This window comes from Hemiscyllium ocellatum, chromosome 15 (genome assembly GCF_020745735.1).
Source record: "Hemiscyllium ocellatum isolate sHemOce1 chromosome 15, sHemOce1.pat.X.cur, whole genome shotgun sequence".
NCBI classification, from domain to species: Eukaryota; Metazoa; Chordata; class Chondrichthyes; order Orectolobiformes; family Hemiscylliidae; genus Hemiscyllium; species Hemiscyllium ocellatum.
Window position 1 is genome coordinate 46571466 of NC_083415.1, and position 21877 is coordinate 46593342.

Genomic DNA, 21877 nt, shown 5'->3' on the forward strand with positions numbered 1-21877 from the left:
TCCCAGCCAGTGAAGGAATAAATGTATAATTTCATGTGCCATTGGAAAAAGTGAGGTTGTCACAGAGTTGAACCTGTATGGGCAGCTTTCTCTCTCGGTAGCAGTGATGCTAGTGCTTCACTCCTGACTTCAAAGTCCTACTTGGAGTGAACCAACAGTATTTAATTTTAGCGTTGAATTATTCTCCATATATTTGTTTGCCTCCTTTTTAGAAAAGTTTAAATCTGAAGGATGGCCCAAATAATGCAGTGTTCAGTGTGACAACTCAATATCAGGGAACCTGTCGATGTGAAGGAACCATTTACCTCTGGAACTGGGATGATAAAGTTATTATATCTGACATTGATGGCACAATTACAAAGTAAGTTTGTCTGTACCCCAATTATTTTTTTTCTGAAATCTCTTTTATACTAAAAGAATGCAGAACTTAATTGGAGGCCAGGGCTAAAAAAGACTAATGTCTTTTTTTCTTCACTTTTCATGGTAATGTGAATTAAATTTGCCCCTTTCTGTACTGAGAAAAATGTTCCTGAACAGTATTCAGAGATTTGCAAAATATAATGATCACTTGCTTGTAGCAATGGAGAAGTATAGTGATACGTACATAACTGTACATTTTGGTTTATTGTACACTTATGAATCCTGATTCTTTTGTCTCCTACTGCATGGTCAACGCTGGTTTAAAACGTGTAAAGTAAATGCATAGATTTTCATAGCTATAAACTGACTGTGCACTCATCTAAACATATGGATTCTTGTTCTGTCAGCCCAGTGTCTCATGAAGAAAAAGAAAACGTATCTCCGATACTTCGTACTAAATCATGAGCATATGTGGGATGTTGATATTTCTAATTATATGAAAATAAAGGAGAGAGTTAAAAGAGACAAAGACGAAGTGATATTTTGAAAATCTCTAATACTGAGGTCTGAAGGGATGAAAATTTTCGAGTACCTTTTCATTGCCAAGAATGTTGTTTAACAGAACTCAAGACAATATGGTTAAAGGTGTGTTAATAAGGTGATTAAAAATCCAATCGGTTGCTTGAAGTTAGAAATAAGAGGCATAGAATATCAAAACCATTAGATCATCTTAGAATTTTATAAACCGTTGGTTATGCCTGAGCTGAAGAACTATGGGCAATGACCTACACTTAAGATGTAAAAGGCTTAGAAAAGGGGCCCTAAAGCCTGCTGTCAGAGCTAAGGGACTTCAGTTATGAAGAGAGATTGAAGAGATTGCGAATGGCCTCCTTGGATCAGATAGCTTAGGTAACCCAGTAAAGCTTTAATCAGATAATCAGAGGTTTTGATAGATTAAGTAGGGAACATATAAAATCTCCTGGCTAGTGAGTCAATAACTGGAGTTCACAGATTCAAAATCCTTAGAAAAAGATTTAAAGGAGAGTAGAGGGGAAATTCCTCGAGACTGCTTGTATTCAGGATCTGCTAAAAGGTGGTGGAAGCTAATTCTGTACTTCCTTTAAAAAGGAGATAGGCAGGAAGTTATAATGTGAACAGAAGGTGAAGGTTTTGGAACAAGTAGGACTGTTGTCTCAAAGAACCAGCAAATGAACTACTAATCAAATGGCTCCTTTGTTTGTGACTCTATGGAAGTCATTCGTTAGCTTTGGACATAACAGTAAAATACACAATTTTCCTTTAAACAGTAGTTCGGAGTGATACTGCTGCTGGACATTCTATTATGGAATAGAAATTAATCTAGGATGATGTCAGGTCAATTGCCAGTTTTATACAGTGCCTGATAGAACTGAATTTCAAACACTGTGTATAATGGGCAGCTGATCCAATATCAACAGTTACTGAACAGCCCAAGGCATTTTTTGTCCCATATTTTTTCAACTCAAGTATAAATTAACTCTAAATTCCCAATTGTCCACTTTGGAGAACATTCCGCCTTGGGCCTTATCAACATGTATACTTGTATTTTGAGCCACATGTTTTGAATTTGGATGCTATTGAGCCATTCTTTAGTGAACTATGGACTTTGTATGTTTAATACCAATTATTATTTGTGTATTTCCAGATCTGATGCTTTAGGGCATATTTTGCCACAGCTGGGAAAAGATTGGACCCACCAGGGCATTGCAAAACTCTACCATAAGATACATCAGTATGTACTTTCATTTGTTTTAAATTATAAAAAGGTGCTTCTTGTTGACCCATTTTGTTTTGTCTCATTGAACAGCAGTTCTTCTTGAAGTATAGCTTCATAGATATTGTTGGTTCACCTGTGTTTTGAGCTTTCAAATGCATGTTGTATTCACCAGGACTGCCTATTTGCACATCTACAACATTTCCCATTACCTTTGCCATGGCTGTTTGCTGCTCAAACACTCGTATATTCCTTTCTTTTTGTTTAAATTTCAACTATTTCAAGAATTTCCTGATTGGTCTGTAATTTTCCATCCTTTATGACTTTGAATGAATCCAAATATCTTTGATTTCTATTCTGACTTTCACTAAATCCCATTATTCTGGTGTTTACTGACCTGCAGGTAAAAAATGAGGTCTGCAGATGCTGGAGATCACAGCTGAAAATGTGTTGCTGGTTAAAGCACAGCAGGTTAGGCAGCATCCAAGGAACAGGAAATTCGACGTTTCGGGCATAAGCCCTTCATCAGGAATGAGGAGAGTGTGCCAGGCAGGCTAAGATAAAAGGTAGGGAGGAGGGACTTGGGGGAGGGGCGATGGAGATGTGATAGGTGGAAGGAGGTCAAGGTGAGGGTGATAGGCCGGAGTGGGGTGGGGGCGGAGAGGCCAGGAAGAAGATTGCAGGTTAGGAGGGCGGTGCTGAGTTGAGGGAACCGACTGAGACAAGGTGGGGGGAGGGGAAATGAGGAAACTGGAGAAATCTGAGTTCATTCCTTGTGGTTGGAGGGTTCCCAGGTGGAAGATGAGGCGCTCCTCCTCCAGCCGTCGTGTTATGTTCTGCCGGTGGAGGAGTCCAAGGACCTGCATGTCCTCGGTGGAGTGGGAGGGAGAGTTAAAGTGTTGAGCCACGGGGTGGTTGGATTGGTTGGTCCGGGCGTCCTAGAGGTGTTCTCTGAAGCGTTCTGCAAGTAAGCGGCCCGTCTCCCCAATATAGAGGAGGCCACATCGGGTGCAGCGGATGCAGTAGATGATGTGTGTGGAGGTACAGGTGAACTTGTGGCGGATATGGAAGGATCCCTTGGGGCCTTGGAGGGAAGTGAGGGAGGAGGTGTGGGCGCAAGTTTTACATTTCCTGCGGTTGCAGGGGAAGGTGCCGGGAGTGGAGGTTGGGTTGGTGGGGGGTGTGGACCTGATGAGGGAGTCACGAAGGGAGTGGTCTTTGCGGAACGCTGATAGGGGAGGGGAGTGAAATATATCCCTGGTGGTGGGGTCCGTTTGGAGGTGGCGGAAATGACGGCGGATGATACGTTGTATACGGAGGTTGGTGGGGTGGTAGGTGAGAACCAGTGGGGTTCTGTCTTGGTGGCGATTGGAGGAGCGGGGCTCAAGGGCGGAGGAGCGGGAAGTGGAGGAGATGCGGTGGAGGGCATCGTCGATCACGTCTGGGGGGAATCTGCGGTCCTTGAAGAAGGAGGCCATCTGGGCTGTGCGGTGTTAGAACTGGTCCTCCTGGGAGCAGATGCGGCGGAGACGAAGGAATTGGGAATATGGGATGGAGTTTTTACAGGGGGCAGGGTGGGAGGTGGTGTAGTCCAGGTAGCTGTGGGAGTCAGTCGGTTTATAGTAGATGTCTGTGTTGAGTCGGTCGCCCGAGATAGAAATGGAAAGGTCTAGGAAGGGGAGGGAGGAGTCTGAGACAGTCCAGGTGAATTTGAGGTCGGGATGGAAGGTGTTAGTAAAGTTGATGAACTGTTCAACCTCCTTGTGGGAGCACGAGGCAGTGCCGATACAGTCATCGATGTAGCGGAGGAAAAGGTGGGGGGTGGTGCCAGTGTAATTGCGGAAGATGGACTGTTCCACATATCCTACGAAGAGACAGGCATAGCTGGGGCCCAAGCGGGTGCCCATGGCAACTCCTTTAGTTTGGAGGAAGTGGGAGGATTGAAAAGAGAAGTTATTCAGGGTGAGGACCAGTTCAGTCAGTCGAAGGAGTGTGTCAGTGGAAGGGTACTAGTTGGTGCGGTGGGAAAGGAAGAAGCGGAGGGCTTTGAGTCCTTCGTGATGGGGGATGGAGGTGTACAGGGACTGGATGTCCATCGTGAAAATAAGGCGTTGGGGACCGGGGAAGCGAAAATCCTGGAGGAGGTGGAGGGCGTGGGTGGTGTCCCGAACGTAGGTGGGGAGTTCTTGGACTAAAGGGGACAGAACCGTGTCGAAGTACGCGGAGATGAGTTCGGTGGGGCAGGAGCAGGCTGAGACAATGGGTCGGCCGGGGCAGTCAGGTTTGTGGATTTTGGGCAGGAGGTAGAAACGGGCGGTGCGGGGTTGTGGGACTATGAGGTTGGAGGTGGTGGATGGGAGATCCCCTGAGGTGATGAGGTTATGGATGGTCTGGGAGATGATGGTTTGGTGGTGGGAGGTGGGGTCGTGGTCAAGGGGGCGATAAGAGGAGGCATCCGCGAGCTGGCGTTTGGCCTCAACGGTATAAAGGTCGGTGCGCCAAACTACTACCGCGCCTCCCTTGTCTGCCGATTTGATGGTGAGGTTGGGGTTGGAGCGGAGGGAGTGGAGGGCTGCACGTTCTGAGGGTGAGAGGTTGGAGTGGGTGAGAGGGGTGGACAGGTTGAGTCGGTTAATGTCGCGGCGGCAGTTGGCTATAAATAGATCGAGGGCAGGTAAGAGGCCAGCACGGGGTGTCCAGGTGGATGGGGTGTGTTGGAGGTGGGAGAAGGGGTCGTCAGAGAGTGGGCGGGAGTCTTGGTTGTGAAAGTAGGCACGGAGGCGAAGGCGGTGGAAGAATTGTTCAATATCTCACCGCGTGTTGAACTCATTGATCCAAGGGTGTAGGGGAATGAAGGTGAGGCCTCTGCTGAGGACTGATCTTTCATCCTCAGAGAGGGGGAGGTCTGGAGGGATGGTGAAGATCCGGCATGGCTGGGAGCTAGGACCTGGTGTGGGACTGGAGCTGGGGGTGGGCATCCAGGTTAAAATCAAGGCTTCCAGGTTAAAATCCTCATCTTTATTTTTGCATCTCTCTCTCTCTCTCTCTCTGAACTCCTCTAGCTCTACAACCTCTGAGATATCTGTTTTTCCTATTCTGGTTTAATGAGCATTTACTGTTTTCTTGGTTGCACGATGGTTGAATTATTTTCTTAGTTGCATCACTTGTGCTGTTAACCACCTTGCTCCTAAGCTCTGCAATTCCCTCTTCTACTTTAGGTCACTCCTAAAAATGTGCCTCTTTTCTCAAGCTTTTGGTCGTATGAGTTGGGGCGGCACGGTGGCTCAGTGGTTAACACTGTTTCCTCACAGCACCAGGGGCACTGGTTTGATTCCAGCCTCAGGCGACTGTGGGATGTTTTCACATTCTCCCTGTGTCTGTGTGGGGTTCCTCCCAAAGTTCAAAGATGTGCAGGTTAGGTGGATTGGCCATGGAACATGCAGGATTGCAGGCATAGCTTGGGGCAGTGGGTTGCTGTTTGGAAGGGTGGTATACACTGGATGGGCTAAATGGTCTGCCTCCACACTGTAGAGATTCTATGATTTCTGTATGTCTAATTTTTCCTTATCCTTGACTTGTCTTTTTTTCAACAAAATAGTGACTTGTCCAACCCTTTCCGACCCAATTTGGTTGTCTTCAGTTTGAAGTTGTGGGTATCAGGGATCGTTTTCAAAAGTTGAATATGCAGATTTGTTTTAGCAACTTCTATTATTTTTAAAATGTATTATTTTGGAGGCTGTCTATTATTTCATCTTGAGACTGGAGAGAGGGCGAAGTAGTGTATTCCTCACCAGGCAAGTCTTCTGAGACAGCAGCCAGAACAATAAACGAGCTGGTATCAGTGTAAAAACATTATTTTCAAGTTGTGTAATTTGAATCATAAAGGGTACAATTTAATTAGGAACTCATCAGTGCACAGGGACAAAATTTGTTGTAAACTCAGACTTTGGCTTAAAAATTGTTGGATTGTTAATTGTGCAGATGTTAATTTAATTCATTGATAATGTGCTGACATTTAAATACAGAGGAACCTTGATTATCCGAACGAGATGGGTGGGCACCATTTTGTTCGGATAATCGATTATTCGATTCAATGCCTCTCTCTGGGGCTCTGAGTTTTCTGAAGTTTCCTTTTTCCTCGCTGTGCCTGCCTTGCTCCCACTCTCTGTCTGAGTTTGTTTCTGAGCAGACACACACTTGTTCAGCACTGCTGAAACTCCACCCCACCCTGCCCCAATCAGTTCAATGAGATTGACAAAGCGAGCACTTATAGAGTCATAGAGATGTACAGCATGGAAGCAGACCCTTTGGTCCAACCCATCCATGCTGATCAGATATCCCAACCCAATTCCCTGTTCAGGAGACTAGGCAGCAGCACACGGCTTGCGAGCCTCCATCCTCACCCCGTCCAACACCATCCCCTCAACCCCAACCCTGACCCCCCAATCCCACCTCAAACTGGCACCCCCCAACCCATCCAACCCTGCCCCCGTTTGACCCCCCCATCCCGCCTCCCATCTGGGTCCCCCCCAACCCCATACACGCCCCCAACACTCCTCCTAACTCATCCGCTCCCTACCGTCCCCCCAACCCTGCCCCGTCCGGCCCCTCCCAACCGCGCCCCCATTGTCCGGCCCACTACCTGTCTGCACAGGACAATGTTGGAGAGATTATCTGGGGAAGCGAGGTACAGGGTGCACCCCTGTGTAGAACTCCAGGGAAAGTGTGGGTTGAGAGAGAGTGAGGGGGCCAGAGGTCAGTCATTTCAAGACGATGCCTGGGCTCCCATCTATACCCAGGACTGCATTTCAGTAAGCCGAGTTCGTTTTTAATCACTGTTAACAAAAGGCGCGATCAATATTTGGATAATTGATATCCTGATAATCGATGTTCCTCTGTATAGCTGTATTTTCTAAGTTAGTTGACCGTGAGCTTCAAGAAATTTTGTTTGCCGTGTATATTTTTAGATTCACCACCAGGTGGTGTGAAATATTTTACATGATCATATTACAATTTTGTTTTTCTATAGTTTCAACTATTTTCTATAGAGGTTTAAGAATAATTTGAGTACAGGATGTCTTATTCTGAAAGTATTTTGATTTCTTGTCTAAAAATAAAGCAGCAACAAAATGGCTTGCTTTGTAAGCTAAAAGACTCTATTTTCAGCCAATCAGTAGGAAATTTTCAGGTCGTTCTGTTGTAACGCGCATTTTGACAACACGAATTTGCTATAATGCGATTGATGACTTGATGGTTGTTTGGCTAATGCGAACATTCTGCTGAATGGGCATAGTGATTTTCCCTTCGTGATCATCTTCATCGCAATTTTCTGTAGTGATTCTCTATAGTGTAAGCTTGCAGAGGAACTTAACTGTCATGTTGTAGCACAATGACCTATAGTTTGGAGTTTTTACAAATGTATTTAAGTAACATCAGTAAATGATCAAGCAACAGTAAATCAACAGTTGTGATTGGACATGGATGTTAATTCTGTTTCTATATCTATTTATAAATATGCATCATCTGGCAAATAGATGTTTAAAAAAAAAGAAACTGAAAAGATGGGAAATCTGAATTCAAACTGCCCAATTTAAATTAACCAGAAAGCTGTGTTCACTTCACTTTGGGATAGTTTCTCATTTAAACTTCTTTGTTGCATTACAGTGTGACAATGTGTGTAATTATCTTTTGTTTTCATGAGATATGGGCGTCCCTGGGAAAGCTAGCATCTATTCCTAGTTGCCCTCGAAGAGATGGTGATGTGCTGCTTTCTTGAATCACTGTAGGTATGAGTTGTAGGATTACCTGCCAACAGAGCGGTTAGAGATGGAATTTCAGGATTTTGACCTTGTGGCATTGAAATGACAGTAAGTATGTTGTATGGCCTGAAGAGGTGCTTGGATATGGTAGTATTCCCATCTTCCACTCATGCTCCTCTTCTCACTAGTAGAGGTCACACATCTATAAGGTCCTGTTGATGGAGTCTTGGTGGGTTACTGCATTGCTTTTTGTAGATAATAATCAGTGGTCATTGTGCACCAATGATGGAAGGAGAAAATATTTAAGATGGTGAATGAGATGTCAATCCAGCTTTATATTAAGTGTTTTTTTTCTGTTTATTTTAATATTACAATGTCTATTAATATGTATTTTAATATTATGATGACTGTTACCATGAGTATCTGGTGAGGTTGAAATAGCTTAATGATAATTTTAATAGTTAATACTTGATTTTGAAATGATCAAGCTTGAACAATAGTTGGGTTCTGAGTGACTTGTATCCCACGGTTGTGGGTATGTTCGCCGAGCTGGCAAGTTGATTTATAGACGTTTCGTTCCCTGTCTAGGTGACATTTTCAGTGCTTTGGAGTCTCCTGTGAAGCGCTGCTGTATTGTGTCTTCTGGAATTTATTTGGTTTCATTTCTTCTGCTTCTGGTTGCAGGTTCCAATTGTTCGCTGTATTGGCTATTATATTGAGTCCAGGTCAATGTACTTGTTGATAGTCTGTGGATGAGTGCCATGCTTCTAGGAATTCTCTGGCTGTCTTCTGTTTAGCTTGTCCTATGATCGTTGTGTTGTCCCAGTTGAATTTGTGGTCCCTGTCATCTGTGTATATGGCTACTAGGGACAGTTGACTTGTGTACCATCTGTACCTGTCAAGGTCATGCTGAAATTTAGGCAGAACAGCAACTATAATAGACATTTTTTTTGTAAATCTACTGTAGCCAACTTAGTGATTTAGGTATTAGTGGTACCCTGTTACCATTTGTCTTTTTTTGCTCTGGTCCTTTCAGGGAAAGATCATGTTGAGCATCATCTCTCTTTTTAGCCCATGGATGAACTTTTATCTCTAAATTTCTTGTGCTCATGGAAGACTAAGATTTCTGCCATTTGATGTGCAGAAGTGATTTGCAATTATATAAAATCTTTCTTGTCCTCAAGATATTCCAATGTGCTTTAAAGGCAAATAAATATTGAATTGTGGTCACTGTTATAAGGAGCATGGCATTAATTTGCACAAAAGTAAACTGTCTCAGTGGCAATCTAATAATAACCTAATTGTCTGTATTGTTAGATCTTGTTTTGAGAAATAATATTGGCCAAGATTAACTCCCCCGTTATTCTTTGAGGATTTGATCTTTTCCATCTAAAATAGAGTAGATGGGCCTTTGATGTCTCATGAAAAGTTGGTATCTCCAATGCGATGTCGCTGTCTCCTTACTGTACTAGAGAGTAAAGATTAGATTTTTGTCTTTATGTTTCAGGAGTAGGATTTTAACCTATAATCTTTTAACTCAGTGAGCCACGGCTGACTTTGAGCAAGTTATAAGTGGACCGTAGTGAACCGTGCCTTTCTGCAAGTTGAAAGCTTATGACTTGTGATATTCAGCTATTTTAATGAAAAAGAATTGAGAGAAGTAAATTAAATTAGTATAAGCTGAAAACATTGAAGCACTGAACAATGCCAAGTTATGTTGTGTGTTGATTCTAAATATCATCTTTTTCGTCTTTTTATAATCTGAGAAATTATTTTCAAAATTGTTATGAAGTTTTGTCTCAAATAGTTTTGCTCATGTTGGGGACTGAGACAGACTTAAAAGCAATGTCAACATTGCTCAACTTTAGGTCAGACCAGCAAATTTGTAATACTGGATAAGTTATTATCATTTTTCTGTTGTGAGTTTCACCTAAGAAAATAATTCCCAAGCTAAGTTTCCTTCTGATAGAGAGAACTTTGATTCCATCACTCAAGATGGAGCTGACCTTCATTTCTAAGTGCAAAGGGTATGTGCTTTTGGGAATTCAGTTCATTCTTGAAATTTAATGAAATATGTATTGAATAGGGTAAGGCAGAAACAGGCTGTTATATCAGTCAAGCATGCAAAGATGTGTTTCATTGTAAACCTAGTCAAATTCCTTTCTTGTTAACATTACTACCAAATAGAAACTGCAGTGGGCTGTTTCTTAAAAAAAAACAGCAAGCATTTGTTATCAAATTACTTTCCTCCTACAATTCTCTCTGTCTTTTTAAGGTAACTTGAGTTAGTTGTTTGACAGTAGTATTGCATAGAACTCTCATTGTCAAAAACGTGAAGTTCTTTTTGAAACTGATGTTTTCTTTATATTAATTAATGTCCATATCTTGCAGCTGAATATACAAGCACTAGGCAAGGGAAATAAATTGTAGTAATTTTTACTTGACACAAGTGAAGAATACTATTTTCATTAATTATTTTATTTGACGTTTTGTACAGGAATGGATACAAATTTCTATACTGCTCAGCCCGTGCCATTGGAATGGCAGATATAACCAGGGGATACTTACACTGGGTTAATGATAGAGGTACTGTGCTTCCCAGAGGACCACTCCTGCTAGCTCCGAGTAGTTTGATTTCAGCATTACACAGGTAGTGATTATTTTCAGTATTTATATATTTTTATCAGTAATGAAGTTGCCATCATAAATTTATCATTTAAATTTAATTGTACTTCAATCATCATTTAAAGGTATAGTCACATTTAAGGTGGATAATTTCTCCATTTGATTAGATTCCCTACAGTGTGGAAGCAAGCCCTTCTGCCTAACAAGTCCACACCGACCCTGCTAAGAATAACCCACCTAGGCCCATTCCCATACCCTGTATTTACCCATGACTAATGCACCTAACGTTATGGGCAATTTACCTAACCTGCGCATCTTTGGACTGTGGAAGGAAACTGGAGCACCGGGAGGAACCCATGCAGACACTGGGAGAACGTGCAAACTCCATACAGACAGTCACCCGAGGCTGGAATTGAACTCAGGTCCCTGGCACTATGAGGCAGCTGTGCTAACCATTGAGCCACCGTGCCGCTCTTGTTTGCACTCTGTGAAAAAACATAAGTTTTTGCTTACGGTTACAAGAGACTTTACAACAGCAAAATTGCCTATAAGACCATAAGACATAGGAGTGGAAGTAAGGCCATTCGGCCCATCGAGTCCACTCCGCCATTCAATCATGGCTGATGGGCATTTCAACTCCACTTACCCGCATTCTCCCCGTAGCCCTTAATTCCTCGAGACAACAAGAATCTATCAATCTCTGCCTTGAAGACATCTAGCGTCCCGGCCTCCACTGCATTCTGTGCAATGAATTCCACAGGCCCACCACTCTCTGGCTGAAGAAGTGTCTCTGCATTTCTGTTCTGAATTGACCCACTCTAATTTTAAGGCTATGTCCACGGGTCCTAGTCTCCTCGCCTAACGGAAACAATTTCCTAGCGTCCAACCTTTCCAAGCCATGTATTATCGTGTACGTCTCTATTAAGTCTCCCCTTAATCTTCTAAACTCCAATGAATACAATCCCAAGATCCTCAGCCGTTCCTCAAATGTTAGACCAACCATTCCAGGGATCATCCGTGTGAATCTCCGCTGGACACATTCCAGTGCCAGTATGTCCTTCCTGAGGTGTGGGGACCAAAACTGGACACAGTATTCCAAATGGGCCTAACCGGAGCTTTATAAAGTCTCAGTAGCACAACGGTGCTTTTATATTCCAACCCTCTTGAGATAAGTGACAACATTGCATTCGCTTTCTTAATCACGGACTCAACCTGCATGATTACCTTTAGAGAATCTTCGACTAGCACTCCCAGATTCCTTTGTACTTTGGCTTTACGAATTTTCTCACCGTTTAGAAAGTAGTCTATGCTTTTATTCTTTTTGCCAAAGTGCAAGACCTAGCATTTGCTCGCGTTGAATTCCATCAGCCATTTCATGGACCACTCTCCCAAACTGTCTAGATCCTTCTGTAGCCTCCCCACTTCCTCAGTACTACCTGCCTGTCCACCTAACTTCGTATGATCTGCAAACTTCGCTAGAATGCCCCCAGTCCCTTCATCCAGATCATTAATATATAATGCGAACAGCTGTGGCCCCAACACTGAACCCTGCGGGACACCGCTCGTCACCGGCTGCCATTCCGAAAAAGAACCTTTTATCCCAACTCTCTGCCTTCTGTCAGACAGCCAATCCTCAATCCATCCCAGTAGCTCACCTCGAACACCATGGGCCCTCTCCTTGCTCAGCAGCCTGTTTGAGAATTCTGGATTACTTGATGGGCTGTGGTATGGAGTCACTGAAATTTTCGAAAGCATAGTTAATAACATATAACATATTCATGTCAAATATCAAGTATATGGAACTATTGCAATTTAAGTGACTTTGCTATTCATCTTTTTATAAATTGCAGATTGTATTGCTGAAAGGTTAAAAAAAGAAATAAAAACTTTGCTACCTTTTAAGTAAAAATGACCAACATCCTGTTGTACTCAGGCGAGGTACCATTCAAGAACATTGTTAGCCAGTGAAGTCTGTACGGGAAAATTAGCTAAGCCTTCATTGAGTCACTAGGAGTGTTTGCTGGTGGTCTATAATTGACATCAATTAATCCAAATAGAAAAATCAGTTTTAATAATATCACACTTTTGAGAATGCATGCTATCCATGACTCTATCAAATAATGGGGAAAATCTTGATGAATTTGAATGACTCTCTGTTTACAATGTTTTTAAATACTAAACAATAATGTATTACATGACTCCAGATCATCTCACATATATTGTAATTATATCTTAATTTTTTAGAATTATGAATTCTGAGAGGTCCAAAAACAGTAGATAGGCTGCTTATTTGCAAATGCATCTGATTGGAAAAGAGAGGCTGGGGGAATGCACTATATCCCTTTATAGGCTTACTGCTCCACTGACTAACATTAAATATTTTAGCCAGTTGCTAATGTAGTGAATTAGATATTATCTATATTGGGTTAAAACAAAAAGATCAATCAACTAGGTTTCTTTAATAAATGACAATATTATTGACCTATCAGTAAATCAAGACTTCACTTCAGAAAGATGTGAAGTGAATTAAGAGAGTTTTAAATATGAAAATCTAATTATCTACCTGCTGTAAAATTTTCCTTACTCCTGATCCTACTCAAAACAGGTAGGATGTCCTGCTCATTTGACATGCATCAATCTTAGCACAGCATATTAAAGAGTGTTTCTTATTTGATGAATTTCCTTTTGAATAATGCCTTTGAAGATGCAGTATTGATGGATCATTTTGATTATCAGAGTATGTATTTTATTGCGTTTATTAAGAGTAATAAACATTTTTGGTAGTAATATATTTTGATATAATGCCAAAGATTTGTTTCTTCTGTTTTCAGGGAAGTTATTGAGAAGAAACCAGAAGTGTTCAAAATTCATTGCTTGAATGACATCAGGAATCTATTTAATCCACATAGGTGTCCATTTTATGCTGCATTTGGAAACAGGAGTAATGTAAGTGAAGTGTCTTTTAACGTAAGAGAGGAATGTGCAAGCACACAATCTTGCAACTAAGTACTATTTTAATCCTATTTCTACCATTTTCTAAGCTCAACTGCCTCTTATATGTACCGTTCAGCAGAGTAAAACTTCTGGAGGCAGGCAGGGCAGGTGTTATCCTTGTGGATTTCTCAGAGGACATTGGTGTCCTTTGATCAGCCAACAGAAAATCTTTCAGCCATTGGAAGTGGACTGTGTTGGTTGTACCATTTCTTCAGGGTGGAATGTTCATACCGTGCTTGCAAAAAATTGATAAACCATCACAATTGAAGCCAGCAAATCCCATGTGTCAGGCAAGTCTGGGGCTTGGATTTGCATGATTTTAACAGTGAAATCAGCACTGTTTTTGCTAACTTGCCTGGCCAGTATGATCCAGTGGCTGATTTATGAAAGCTTGTCTTCGTGAATGAAGCTTTATTCATAAGCTTAAGTCATTTCTTACTGTTTGCTAATTTCAATTCAATTGCAGGATGCTTATGCATACAAACAAGTCAGTGTCCAAGAAAGCAGAATTTTCATAGTAAATCCCAAAGGAGAATTAATTCAGGAACAAACCAAGAGCAACAAGTCATCGTGAGTAGCCAGTAACACTAATCAGAATACAATCAATTTATTAGCAGTATATTTGGATATTTTTAAAATAATTTTTTTGATAATCATTGTAGACATTTAAAAGTAAATAATGACTGCAGTAGAATGCACATCTGGCATTACACCTGAATGAGTGAGACTGTTGATTACCCTTCAGGAAAATTGTGTTTCTGATCCCTAATCTGATCCCTAATTCTCAGGCTTTTCGTGACTGATGGGCACAACAGTTCCTTTCCTTTATTCCCTCCGCCCACGCATCAATGAATGTAATACATGCCGTGATGTCGAACACTTCTTCCTCCACCTCTGCCTCCGAGCTTACTTTTACAATCAGGACTCCTGCCCACCTTCCAAGGACCCCTTCACCCGCCTCCAACACACTCCATCCACCTGGACAGCCCTTGCTGGCCTATTACCCGCCCTCGATCTCTTCATTTCCAACTGCCGCCGAGTCATTAACCACCTCAACCTGTCTACTCACCTCTCCCCCACTTCAACATCTCACCCTCACAACGCGCAGTCCTCTACTCCCTCTGCTGTAATCCCAACCTCACCATCAAGCCAGCGGATAAAGGGGGTGCAGTGGTAGTTTGGCGCACTGACCTCTACACCGCTGAAGCCAGACTCCAACTCGAAGACACCTCCTACCGTCCCTTCGACCATGACCCCATCCCCCCATCACAAAATCATTATCTCCCAGACCATACAGAACTTCATCTCCTCAGGACATCTCCCACCCAGAGCTTCCAATCTCATTGTCTGGGAACCCCGCACTGTCCGGTTCTATCTCCTTCCCAAGATCCACAAGCCTGACCACCCTGGCCGACCCATTGTCTCAGCATGCTCCTGCCCCACCAAACTCCTCTCTACCTACCTCGATACTGTCCTATCCTCCCTAGTCCAGGAACTCCCCACATATGTTCGAGACACCACCCACACCCTCCACTGCCTCCAAGACTTCCATTTCCCCAGCCCCCGAAGCCTCATTTTCACCATGGATATCTAATCCCTCTACACCTCCATCTGCCATGACCAGGGCCTCCAAGCCCTCCGTTTCTTCCTCTCCCGATGTCCCCAACAGTACCCTTCCACTGACACTCTCATTCGTTTGGCTGAACTGGTCCTCACCCTTAACAATTTTTCCTTCGAATCCTCCCACTTCCTCCAGACCAAAGTGGCCATGGGCACCCGTATGGGCCCAGCTATGCCTGTCTCTTTGTTGGCTACATAGAACAGTCCATCTTTCATAGTTACACCGGCACCACTCCCCACCTCTTCCTCTGCTACATTGATGACTGCATTGGCGCCACCTTGTGCTCCCGCGAGGAGGTTGAGCAATTCATCAACTTCACCAACACATTCCACCTCGACCTTAAATTCACCTGGACCATCTCTGACACCTCCCTCCCCCCCCCTCTCCATCTCCATTAATGAGGACCGACTTGACACTGGCATTTTTTACAAACCCACCGACTCCCACAGCTATCTGGATTACACCTCTTCCCACCCTACCTCCTGCAAAAATGACATCCCGTATTCCCAATTCCTCCACCTCCGCCGTATCTGCTCCCAGGAGGACCAGTTCCACCACAGAACACACCAGATGGCCTCCTTCTTTAGAGACCGCAATTTCCCTTCCCATGTGGTTAAAGATGCCCTCCAATGCATCTCATCCACATCCCGCACCTCTGCCCTCCAACCGTAACAAGGACAGAACCCCCCCAGTGCTCACCTTCCACCTTACCAACTTTCGCATAAACCGCATCGTCCGCTGACATTTCCGCCACCTCCAAACAGACCCCACTTCCAGAGATATATTTCCCTCCCCACCCTTTTCTACTTTCTGCAAAGACTGTTCCCTCCGTGATCACCTGCTCAGGTCCATGCCCCCAACAACCCACCCTCCCATCTGGCACCTTCCCCTGCCACCGCAGGAATTACAAAACCTGCGCCCACACCTCTTCCCTCACCTCCATCCAAGGTCCCAAAGCAGCCTTCCACATCCATCAATGTTTTACCTGCACATCCACCAATGTCATTTATCCGTTGCTCCCGATGCGGTCTCCTCTAGATTGGGGAGACTGGACGTCTCCTCGCAGAGTGCTTTATGGAACATCTCGGGAGCCCCCGCACCAATCAACCCCACCGCCCTGTGGCTCAACATTTCAACTCCCCCTCCCACTCATCTGAGGATATGCAGGTCCTGGGTCACCTCCTCCACCGCTCCCTCACCACCCAACACCTAGAGGAAGAATGCCTCATCTTCCGCCTCAGAACACTTTAACCCCAGGGCATCAATGTGGACTTCACCAGTTTCCTCATTTCCCCTCCCCCCACCTTACTCCAGTTCCAGCATTCCAGCTCAGCACCATCCCCATGACCCTGTCCTACCTGTCTATCTTCCTTTCCACCTATCCACTCCACCCTCCTCTCTGACCTGTCAACTTCATCCCCACCCCCATTCACCCATTGTACTCAATGCTACTTTCTCCCCTCCCCCACTCCCTCTCATTTATCTCTCCACCCTGCCTCTATTCCTGATGAAGAGCTGTTGCCTAAAATGTCGATTTTCCCTGCTCCTTGGATGCTGCCTAACCTGCTATGTTTTTCCAGCACCACTGTAATCCAGACTCTGGTTTCCAGCATCTGCAGTCCTCATTTTTACCACAACAGTTCCTCTATCAGTTGCACCCCTAAAAGGAGAAATGTGTAGTTTTTTTTCTCTCTGTTATGGAACTGATACAAATCAATTAAGAGTGTAGAAGTGCTGATGAACTCTACTGGTGCAAAATTTGTTTGTTTGGATTTCTTCTCCCAATCTTCGGGTCAGCACGGTGGCTCAGTGGTTAGCACTGCTGCCTCACAGCGCCAGCGACCCAGCTTCGATTCCAGCCTGAGGCGACTGTCTGTGGGGAGTTTGCAGTTCTCCCTGTGTCAGCGTGGGTTTCCTCCAGGTGCTCTGTTTTCCTCCCACAATCCAAAGATGTGCAGGTCGGGTGAATTGGCCATACGAAATTGCCCATAATCTTAGGTGCATTAGTTAGGGGAATGGTTCTGGGGAATTTTGGGAAAATTATGATTTTTGTATTGTGTAGATTTTCTCGAATTTTGAAGAATTAACATAAAAACAAAATTATTGGATTAGCCCCCTCCAGTCTGTTCTGCTATTCATTTCAATTCAGTTCGGTTATAATCAATCAATACCACAGCCTAATTAATCCACCTTTATTCTACACCTATTGCAAGTTTTACCCAATAGAAAGATATTGATCTCGGTCTTGAAAATCTGAAAAGCAGCTTTTCCACTTGCCTCATGTGGAAGAAGTGAAATGTTTTCTTGCTTCAGGAATGAGTTTAAGATTATACTGCCCTCTTGGTTCGCCAGTAGAAGACATTCTTTATCCATTTCTGTCTTATTAAATCTGTTTTTTATTTGAAGTATGTCGAGAAAGTCATGCCTACCTGCTAAATTCAGGTACCAGTGATGAATGAGTATGTGAATGATGTGCTTAGTAGTACTGATGATGCTAGTTTAATGCTACAAAGTGCTTTTGTAAACCACATATTGCAGAGCTATTTGTAATCTAATGTGAAAATTACAGTGGTGTGTTCCTAATTCTGGGTGTCCTCCATGGTTGCGATGAATGTGTAATTATGGAAAGTAACTCGAATAAATTGTTCAAATGTCATTGCCAAAATGACATCCATTACTTCAACCTTTTGACTTGATACAACTATTTATGATGAACGTTTGTCAGCTCAGTTGGCTGGATGGCTGGTTTGCAATGCAGAGTAAAACTGATAGCATGGGTTCAATTCCTGCTTTGGCTGAGGTTACCAAGAAGTTCCTGCCTTTTCACCCTCTTCACTTGCCTGAGGCATGATGACCCTCAGGTTAAACCACCACTGGTTGTCTCTCTCTAATGATTTGTCCCTTTTATTCACTTTTACATGTGCTCTTTGAGGTGATCTGGTGGCATAGTGGTAAAGTCATTGGACTTGTAATCCAGAAAACCATTGCTAACGTTTTGAGGGCATGAGTTTGAATCCAGATGAAATGATAATATTTGAATTCAGTTTAAATAAAAAGTCTGGACTTAAAAACTAAACCTAATGGCAGTCATTCGACTGTTACTGATTGTCACAAAAAAAAGTCTGGTTCTTTGCCTTTTCGAGAAGGAAATGTCTTGCACTTACCCAGTCAGGCCTAACTGTGACTTTAAATTGCCCTCTGAAATTATCCCAGCAAGCCATTTGATTCAAGGAGCAGCTAGCATGCTCACATCATGTAGATGAGTAGAAAAGAAATGTTTCATGTGTCTTAAGGGTGATATTGTCATCTATTTTGTATGCCAATGAAATATGGTTTAGAAGAATGTTTTGCAGCTATTTCTCAAAATTTTTGTTTTTCCTTCAGGTATCCAAGGTTGGGTGAGTTAGTGGAACATGTATTTCCACTAATAGCACAAGAAAGAAGCTCAGCTTTTATTTACCCTGAATACAGCCATTTTGCATTTTGGCGGGAACCACTTTGTGAACTTGATTCAGATGAGCTCAATGAACTTAAAATCACTAAAGAGTAATAAGTCATTGCAAGAACTATAAACTATCAGCAACGTTGAGGCACGTCAGTGCCTTCAATTCTAATGTGATCTGCAACTTCTGATTTTTCGCAACTTCTGATTTTTATTCCAATGAAGTGGAAAATCTGTAATTTATTTAATTAAGTAGCAATTATTATCTGAGTAAAATCAAGTAATGTTTCAATAGGTACCACTTGTGACAAGTCTTACATTACTCTTTCCCCATCAAGCTGCAATTATGCAGTTTTGAATTGTGCACTGAAAATTTGAAATGCAAATGAAGGTGTATTTCAGACTACAAATCCCTTGAAAAGCCATTGTGCTTATGGCACAGCACTTTCATCTCTGTGGGTCAATTCCCATATTTTCTTGTATTCCTGTGACGATGCAGATGACAATCTATTTTCTATTTTCTGCTCCTGATCAAAACTAGATATTTGTTGTAATCCCAACACACAATATTGTTTCTGGCATTACTGCAGTGGCTGCCCTAATAAAGTGGAGACTTATTGTGATGCTTGGATATCTGACAAAGCTGGTCTACATGTAGCATCAAGCAAGTTGCTTTATATAGTTGGAAAGGCTGACATAGCAATCAAGCACTGAGAAGCTGGGGAGGTATTTTGATTGTTTGGGTTGGACTGAGCCAAAGCCTGGAAAAGGGGTGAGGTAGCCTGTTTAATCAGAGGTCTTATCAGAGCGTGGTAACAGGACTAAAGATGATAGAGACCAGGCCATGGAAAAGAAGAGAAACATGGAGTGAGGTAGTTAGACACTTAAACACCAGGCACTTAGATGTAAGACAGGTGAAAATGAAAATGCGTACAAGCATTGTGATGCCTGACTGCTGACTAGAACTAATTCTATGGTGCAGAAGTTTAGAAGAAGGTAAAGAAGAAAATCTACAGCAGGGGGAGCCTGCTGATTAGTTGGTTCCTCTTTGCATGCTGTTCTAAAAGGAATAGAGTAGTTGTGGAGTTTTAAATGAAAAACATAATTGCACATGGTAAAATCCCTTCTTCACTCCTTTAAACACTGTGGAGGTAAAGCAAAATATGAAATATTTCATGTAAATTGCATGGAGTAGAGGGACTTTGAAACTCTTGCCCTTGTGCTGTACAATTTTAGATGTGGCATAAACAAAGATCTCTGTTCAATTTGATGTTCTTCCTTGATTCAACATTTATAAGATTCAAATTCAATCAGCTGTTTTTTTTTCTTTCGTTGGTTTAATGTTTGCTGTTATAAATAAACTACTGCATTGACCTGTCTGGAGTTGTTTCAGCAGGGAACAACTTGCATAATAAATTTGACCCAAGTGCATTTATTATAACATTTATACTGGATGTAACAGTGAAATTACGTGCAAGCAAATCAGTAGTACAATTTAGCAGAATAAGTTGTAAGAGCTGTTTAAGGAAGAAATTTTCAATATTTTAGCTGAACTTTTTTAATGATCTTACTAATCCATAGGTTGTATGGTATAAGTTTGATTATACTGCAATGCCAGTCCAAGAGCTTGTTTGACAGAAATGCTATTAAATTGTATAAGGCATGGTACTGAGCACAGAATTGCAAAACAAAAACTTGTGAACTTAAATTCTTCAACTAACTAACCTCAGTTGCAGCTTTGTACGAACTATGAGATGAAGTGACATGAAAGGCAATTTCATTTTTAAGACAAGAAAAAGTCCTGTTTCTCCTGCTCAAACAGTGTTGGCTTAGTTTGCAGCTAGTGAGTGTGCAGCCAGATAACTATTCTTCATCTCCTTATGAGGGCTAGGTTTATAATATTGAGACGTCTCCCTGGGGGAGGGGGTAGAGAGAAGAGGGGAATGCAGAAAAATCTTAGAGCTGTGCAATTGTATTATGGAACAGTTATTATATGGTAGATGTTTGAATTTTTCTGTTATTCCACTTTCTCTAGATTTGAAATACTATGGGTTGCATTTTAATCTAAATGTAGGAGTTATGCTGTTCCTATTCAGCAAGTACTGATTGGACGTTAATAGACCATTTGAAATGTATGTTCTTTCTGTGAAAGATCAGACATTTGTAAAACATTTTTAGCTCATTTATGTATTTTAACTGTGCTGCACGTATTCCCTGTATGAACTAAGTTTTGTAACTTATCTAAGTTATGTGATAATTTACTTAAATGATATATTACATAGCAGATATTCACCTGATGTAATACAACTGCTCTGGATCAGGGCAAAGCACAGTACAGCACAGAAAGCAAATGCTTGCAAGCAATAGTTTGCTTAATTTGCCTGGAAAATATTTGACGATTTAAACAGTAATTCAAAATAATTTATTAAACTAACAATTCTATATGAGCTTTTTAATGCAGTTATGAATGTTGAACAAAATAGACCCAACTTTAAATAATAAGCATCCTACATGCTCAATATTGGTATTTATGATCCAAATGAAGTTTGTTGTTGTATGGTATGTTAAAGTAAGAAGTATACAGTTCTGGAAAATCACTCCATAATCAACCAGTAATATGGTGAAGTAAATGTAACTGAACTTCCAACTTAGATTTGCTACATTGAAGTTATTATAATCTATATAATTATTAAAGTGAATACGTTTCCAAATTTGATTTGCTACATTGAAGTTACTATAATTCATATAATTATTAAAGTGAATATGTTTCAAATATTGCTGTTGAAAATTTCTTGATATACATAGCATAATTAATGAACTTAATGAGTGGTACTGACGTGATTTGTTGTTTTTTATAGTAAGATGTCAGTGTTTGCATCTCATTCTAACAATATGAGTTAACATTACAAATTTTAATTATGTTTGCTAAATATTCTGCACTCAGCATTTTACTATCAGAGTAAAGATCAAATTCATGTGAAGGTTCACATTAAAACTGGGCCAAATCCAGAGCAAAAATCTATTCAATGTCTCTTGAAATTTCTTAATGTCTTCCTTAGGAATAATGAATGCATCAAATTCCAATGAAATATAACAAAACTGAGCTTAAAAGGAATTCAGGATAACCAAAAATTCAATTAATTTTTTTTGTACATATCTTTCCTTCATTTGAGACATTCTTAGATGCAATTTGTCTGTTGTGATCTGTTGCAAAGCAAATCCATCTCATGCATAACTCTGACCATATATTTGATTGGTTTGCATCCAATAGTTTTAATTCTATTTGCGGATGAAATGACAGACTCATCTTTGTGCTTTTAGTT

The 21877-nt window shown here is 41.8% G+C and overlaps 1 protein-coding gene across 3 annotated transcripts in view; it reads left to right on the forward strand.

The window, feature by feature from the left end:
* Positions 1–21247, forward strand: part of LOC132822970 (phosphatidate phosphatase LPIN2-like) — a 93721-nt gene extending 72474 nt beyond the window's left edge. For all 3 annotated transcript variants that reach the window (XM_060836440.1, XM_060836441.1, XM_060836442.1), the window contains 6 exons: positions 213–361; positions 2045–2131; positions 10370–10522; positions 13329–13443; positions 13958–14061; positions 18497–21247. In XM_060836440.1, the coding sequence (XP_060692423.1) occupies positions 213–361; positions 2045–2131; positions 10370–10522; positions 13329–13443; positions 13958–14061; positions 18497–18662 (774 nt within the window). In that variant the 3' untranslated portion in view covers positions 18663–21247. The remainder of the gene's footprint in view (positions 1–212; positions 362–2044; positions 2132–10369; positions 10523–13328; positions 13444–13957; positions 14062–18496) is intronic.
* The last annotated feature ends 630 nt before the right edge of the window (positions 21248–21877 follow it).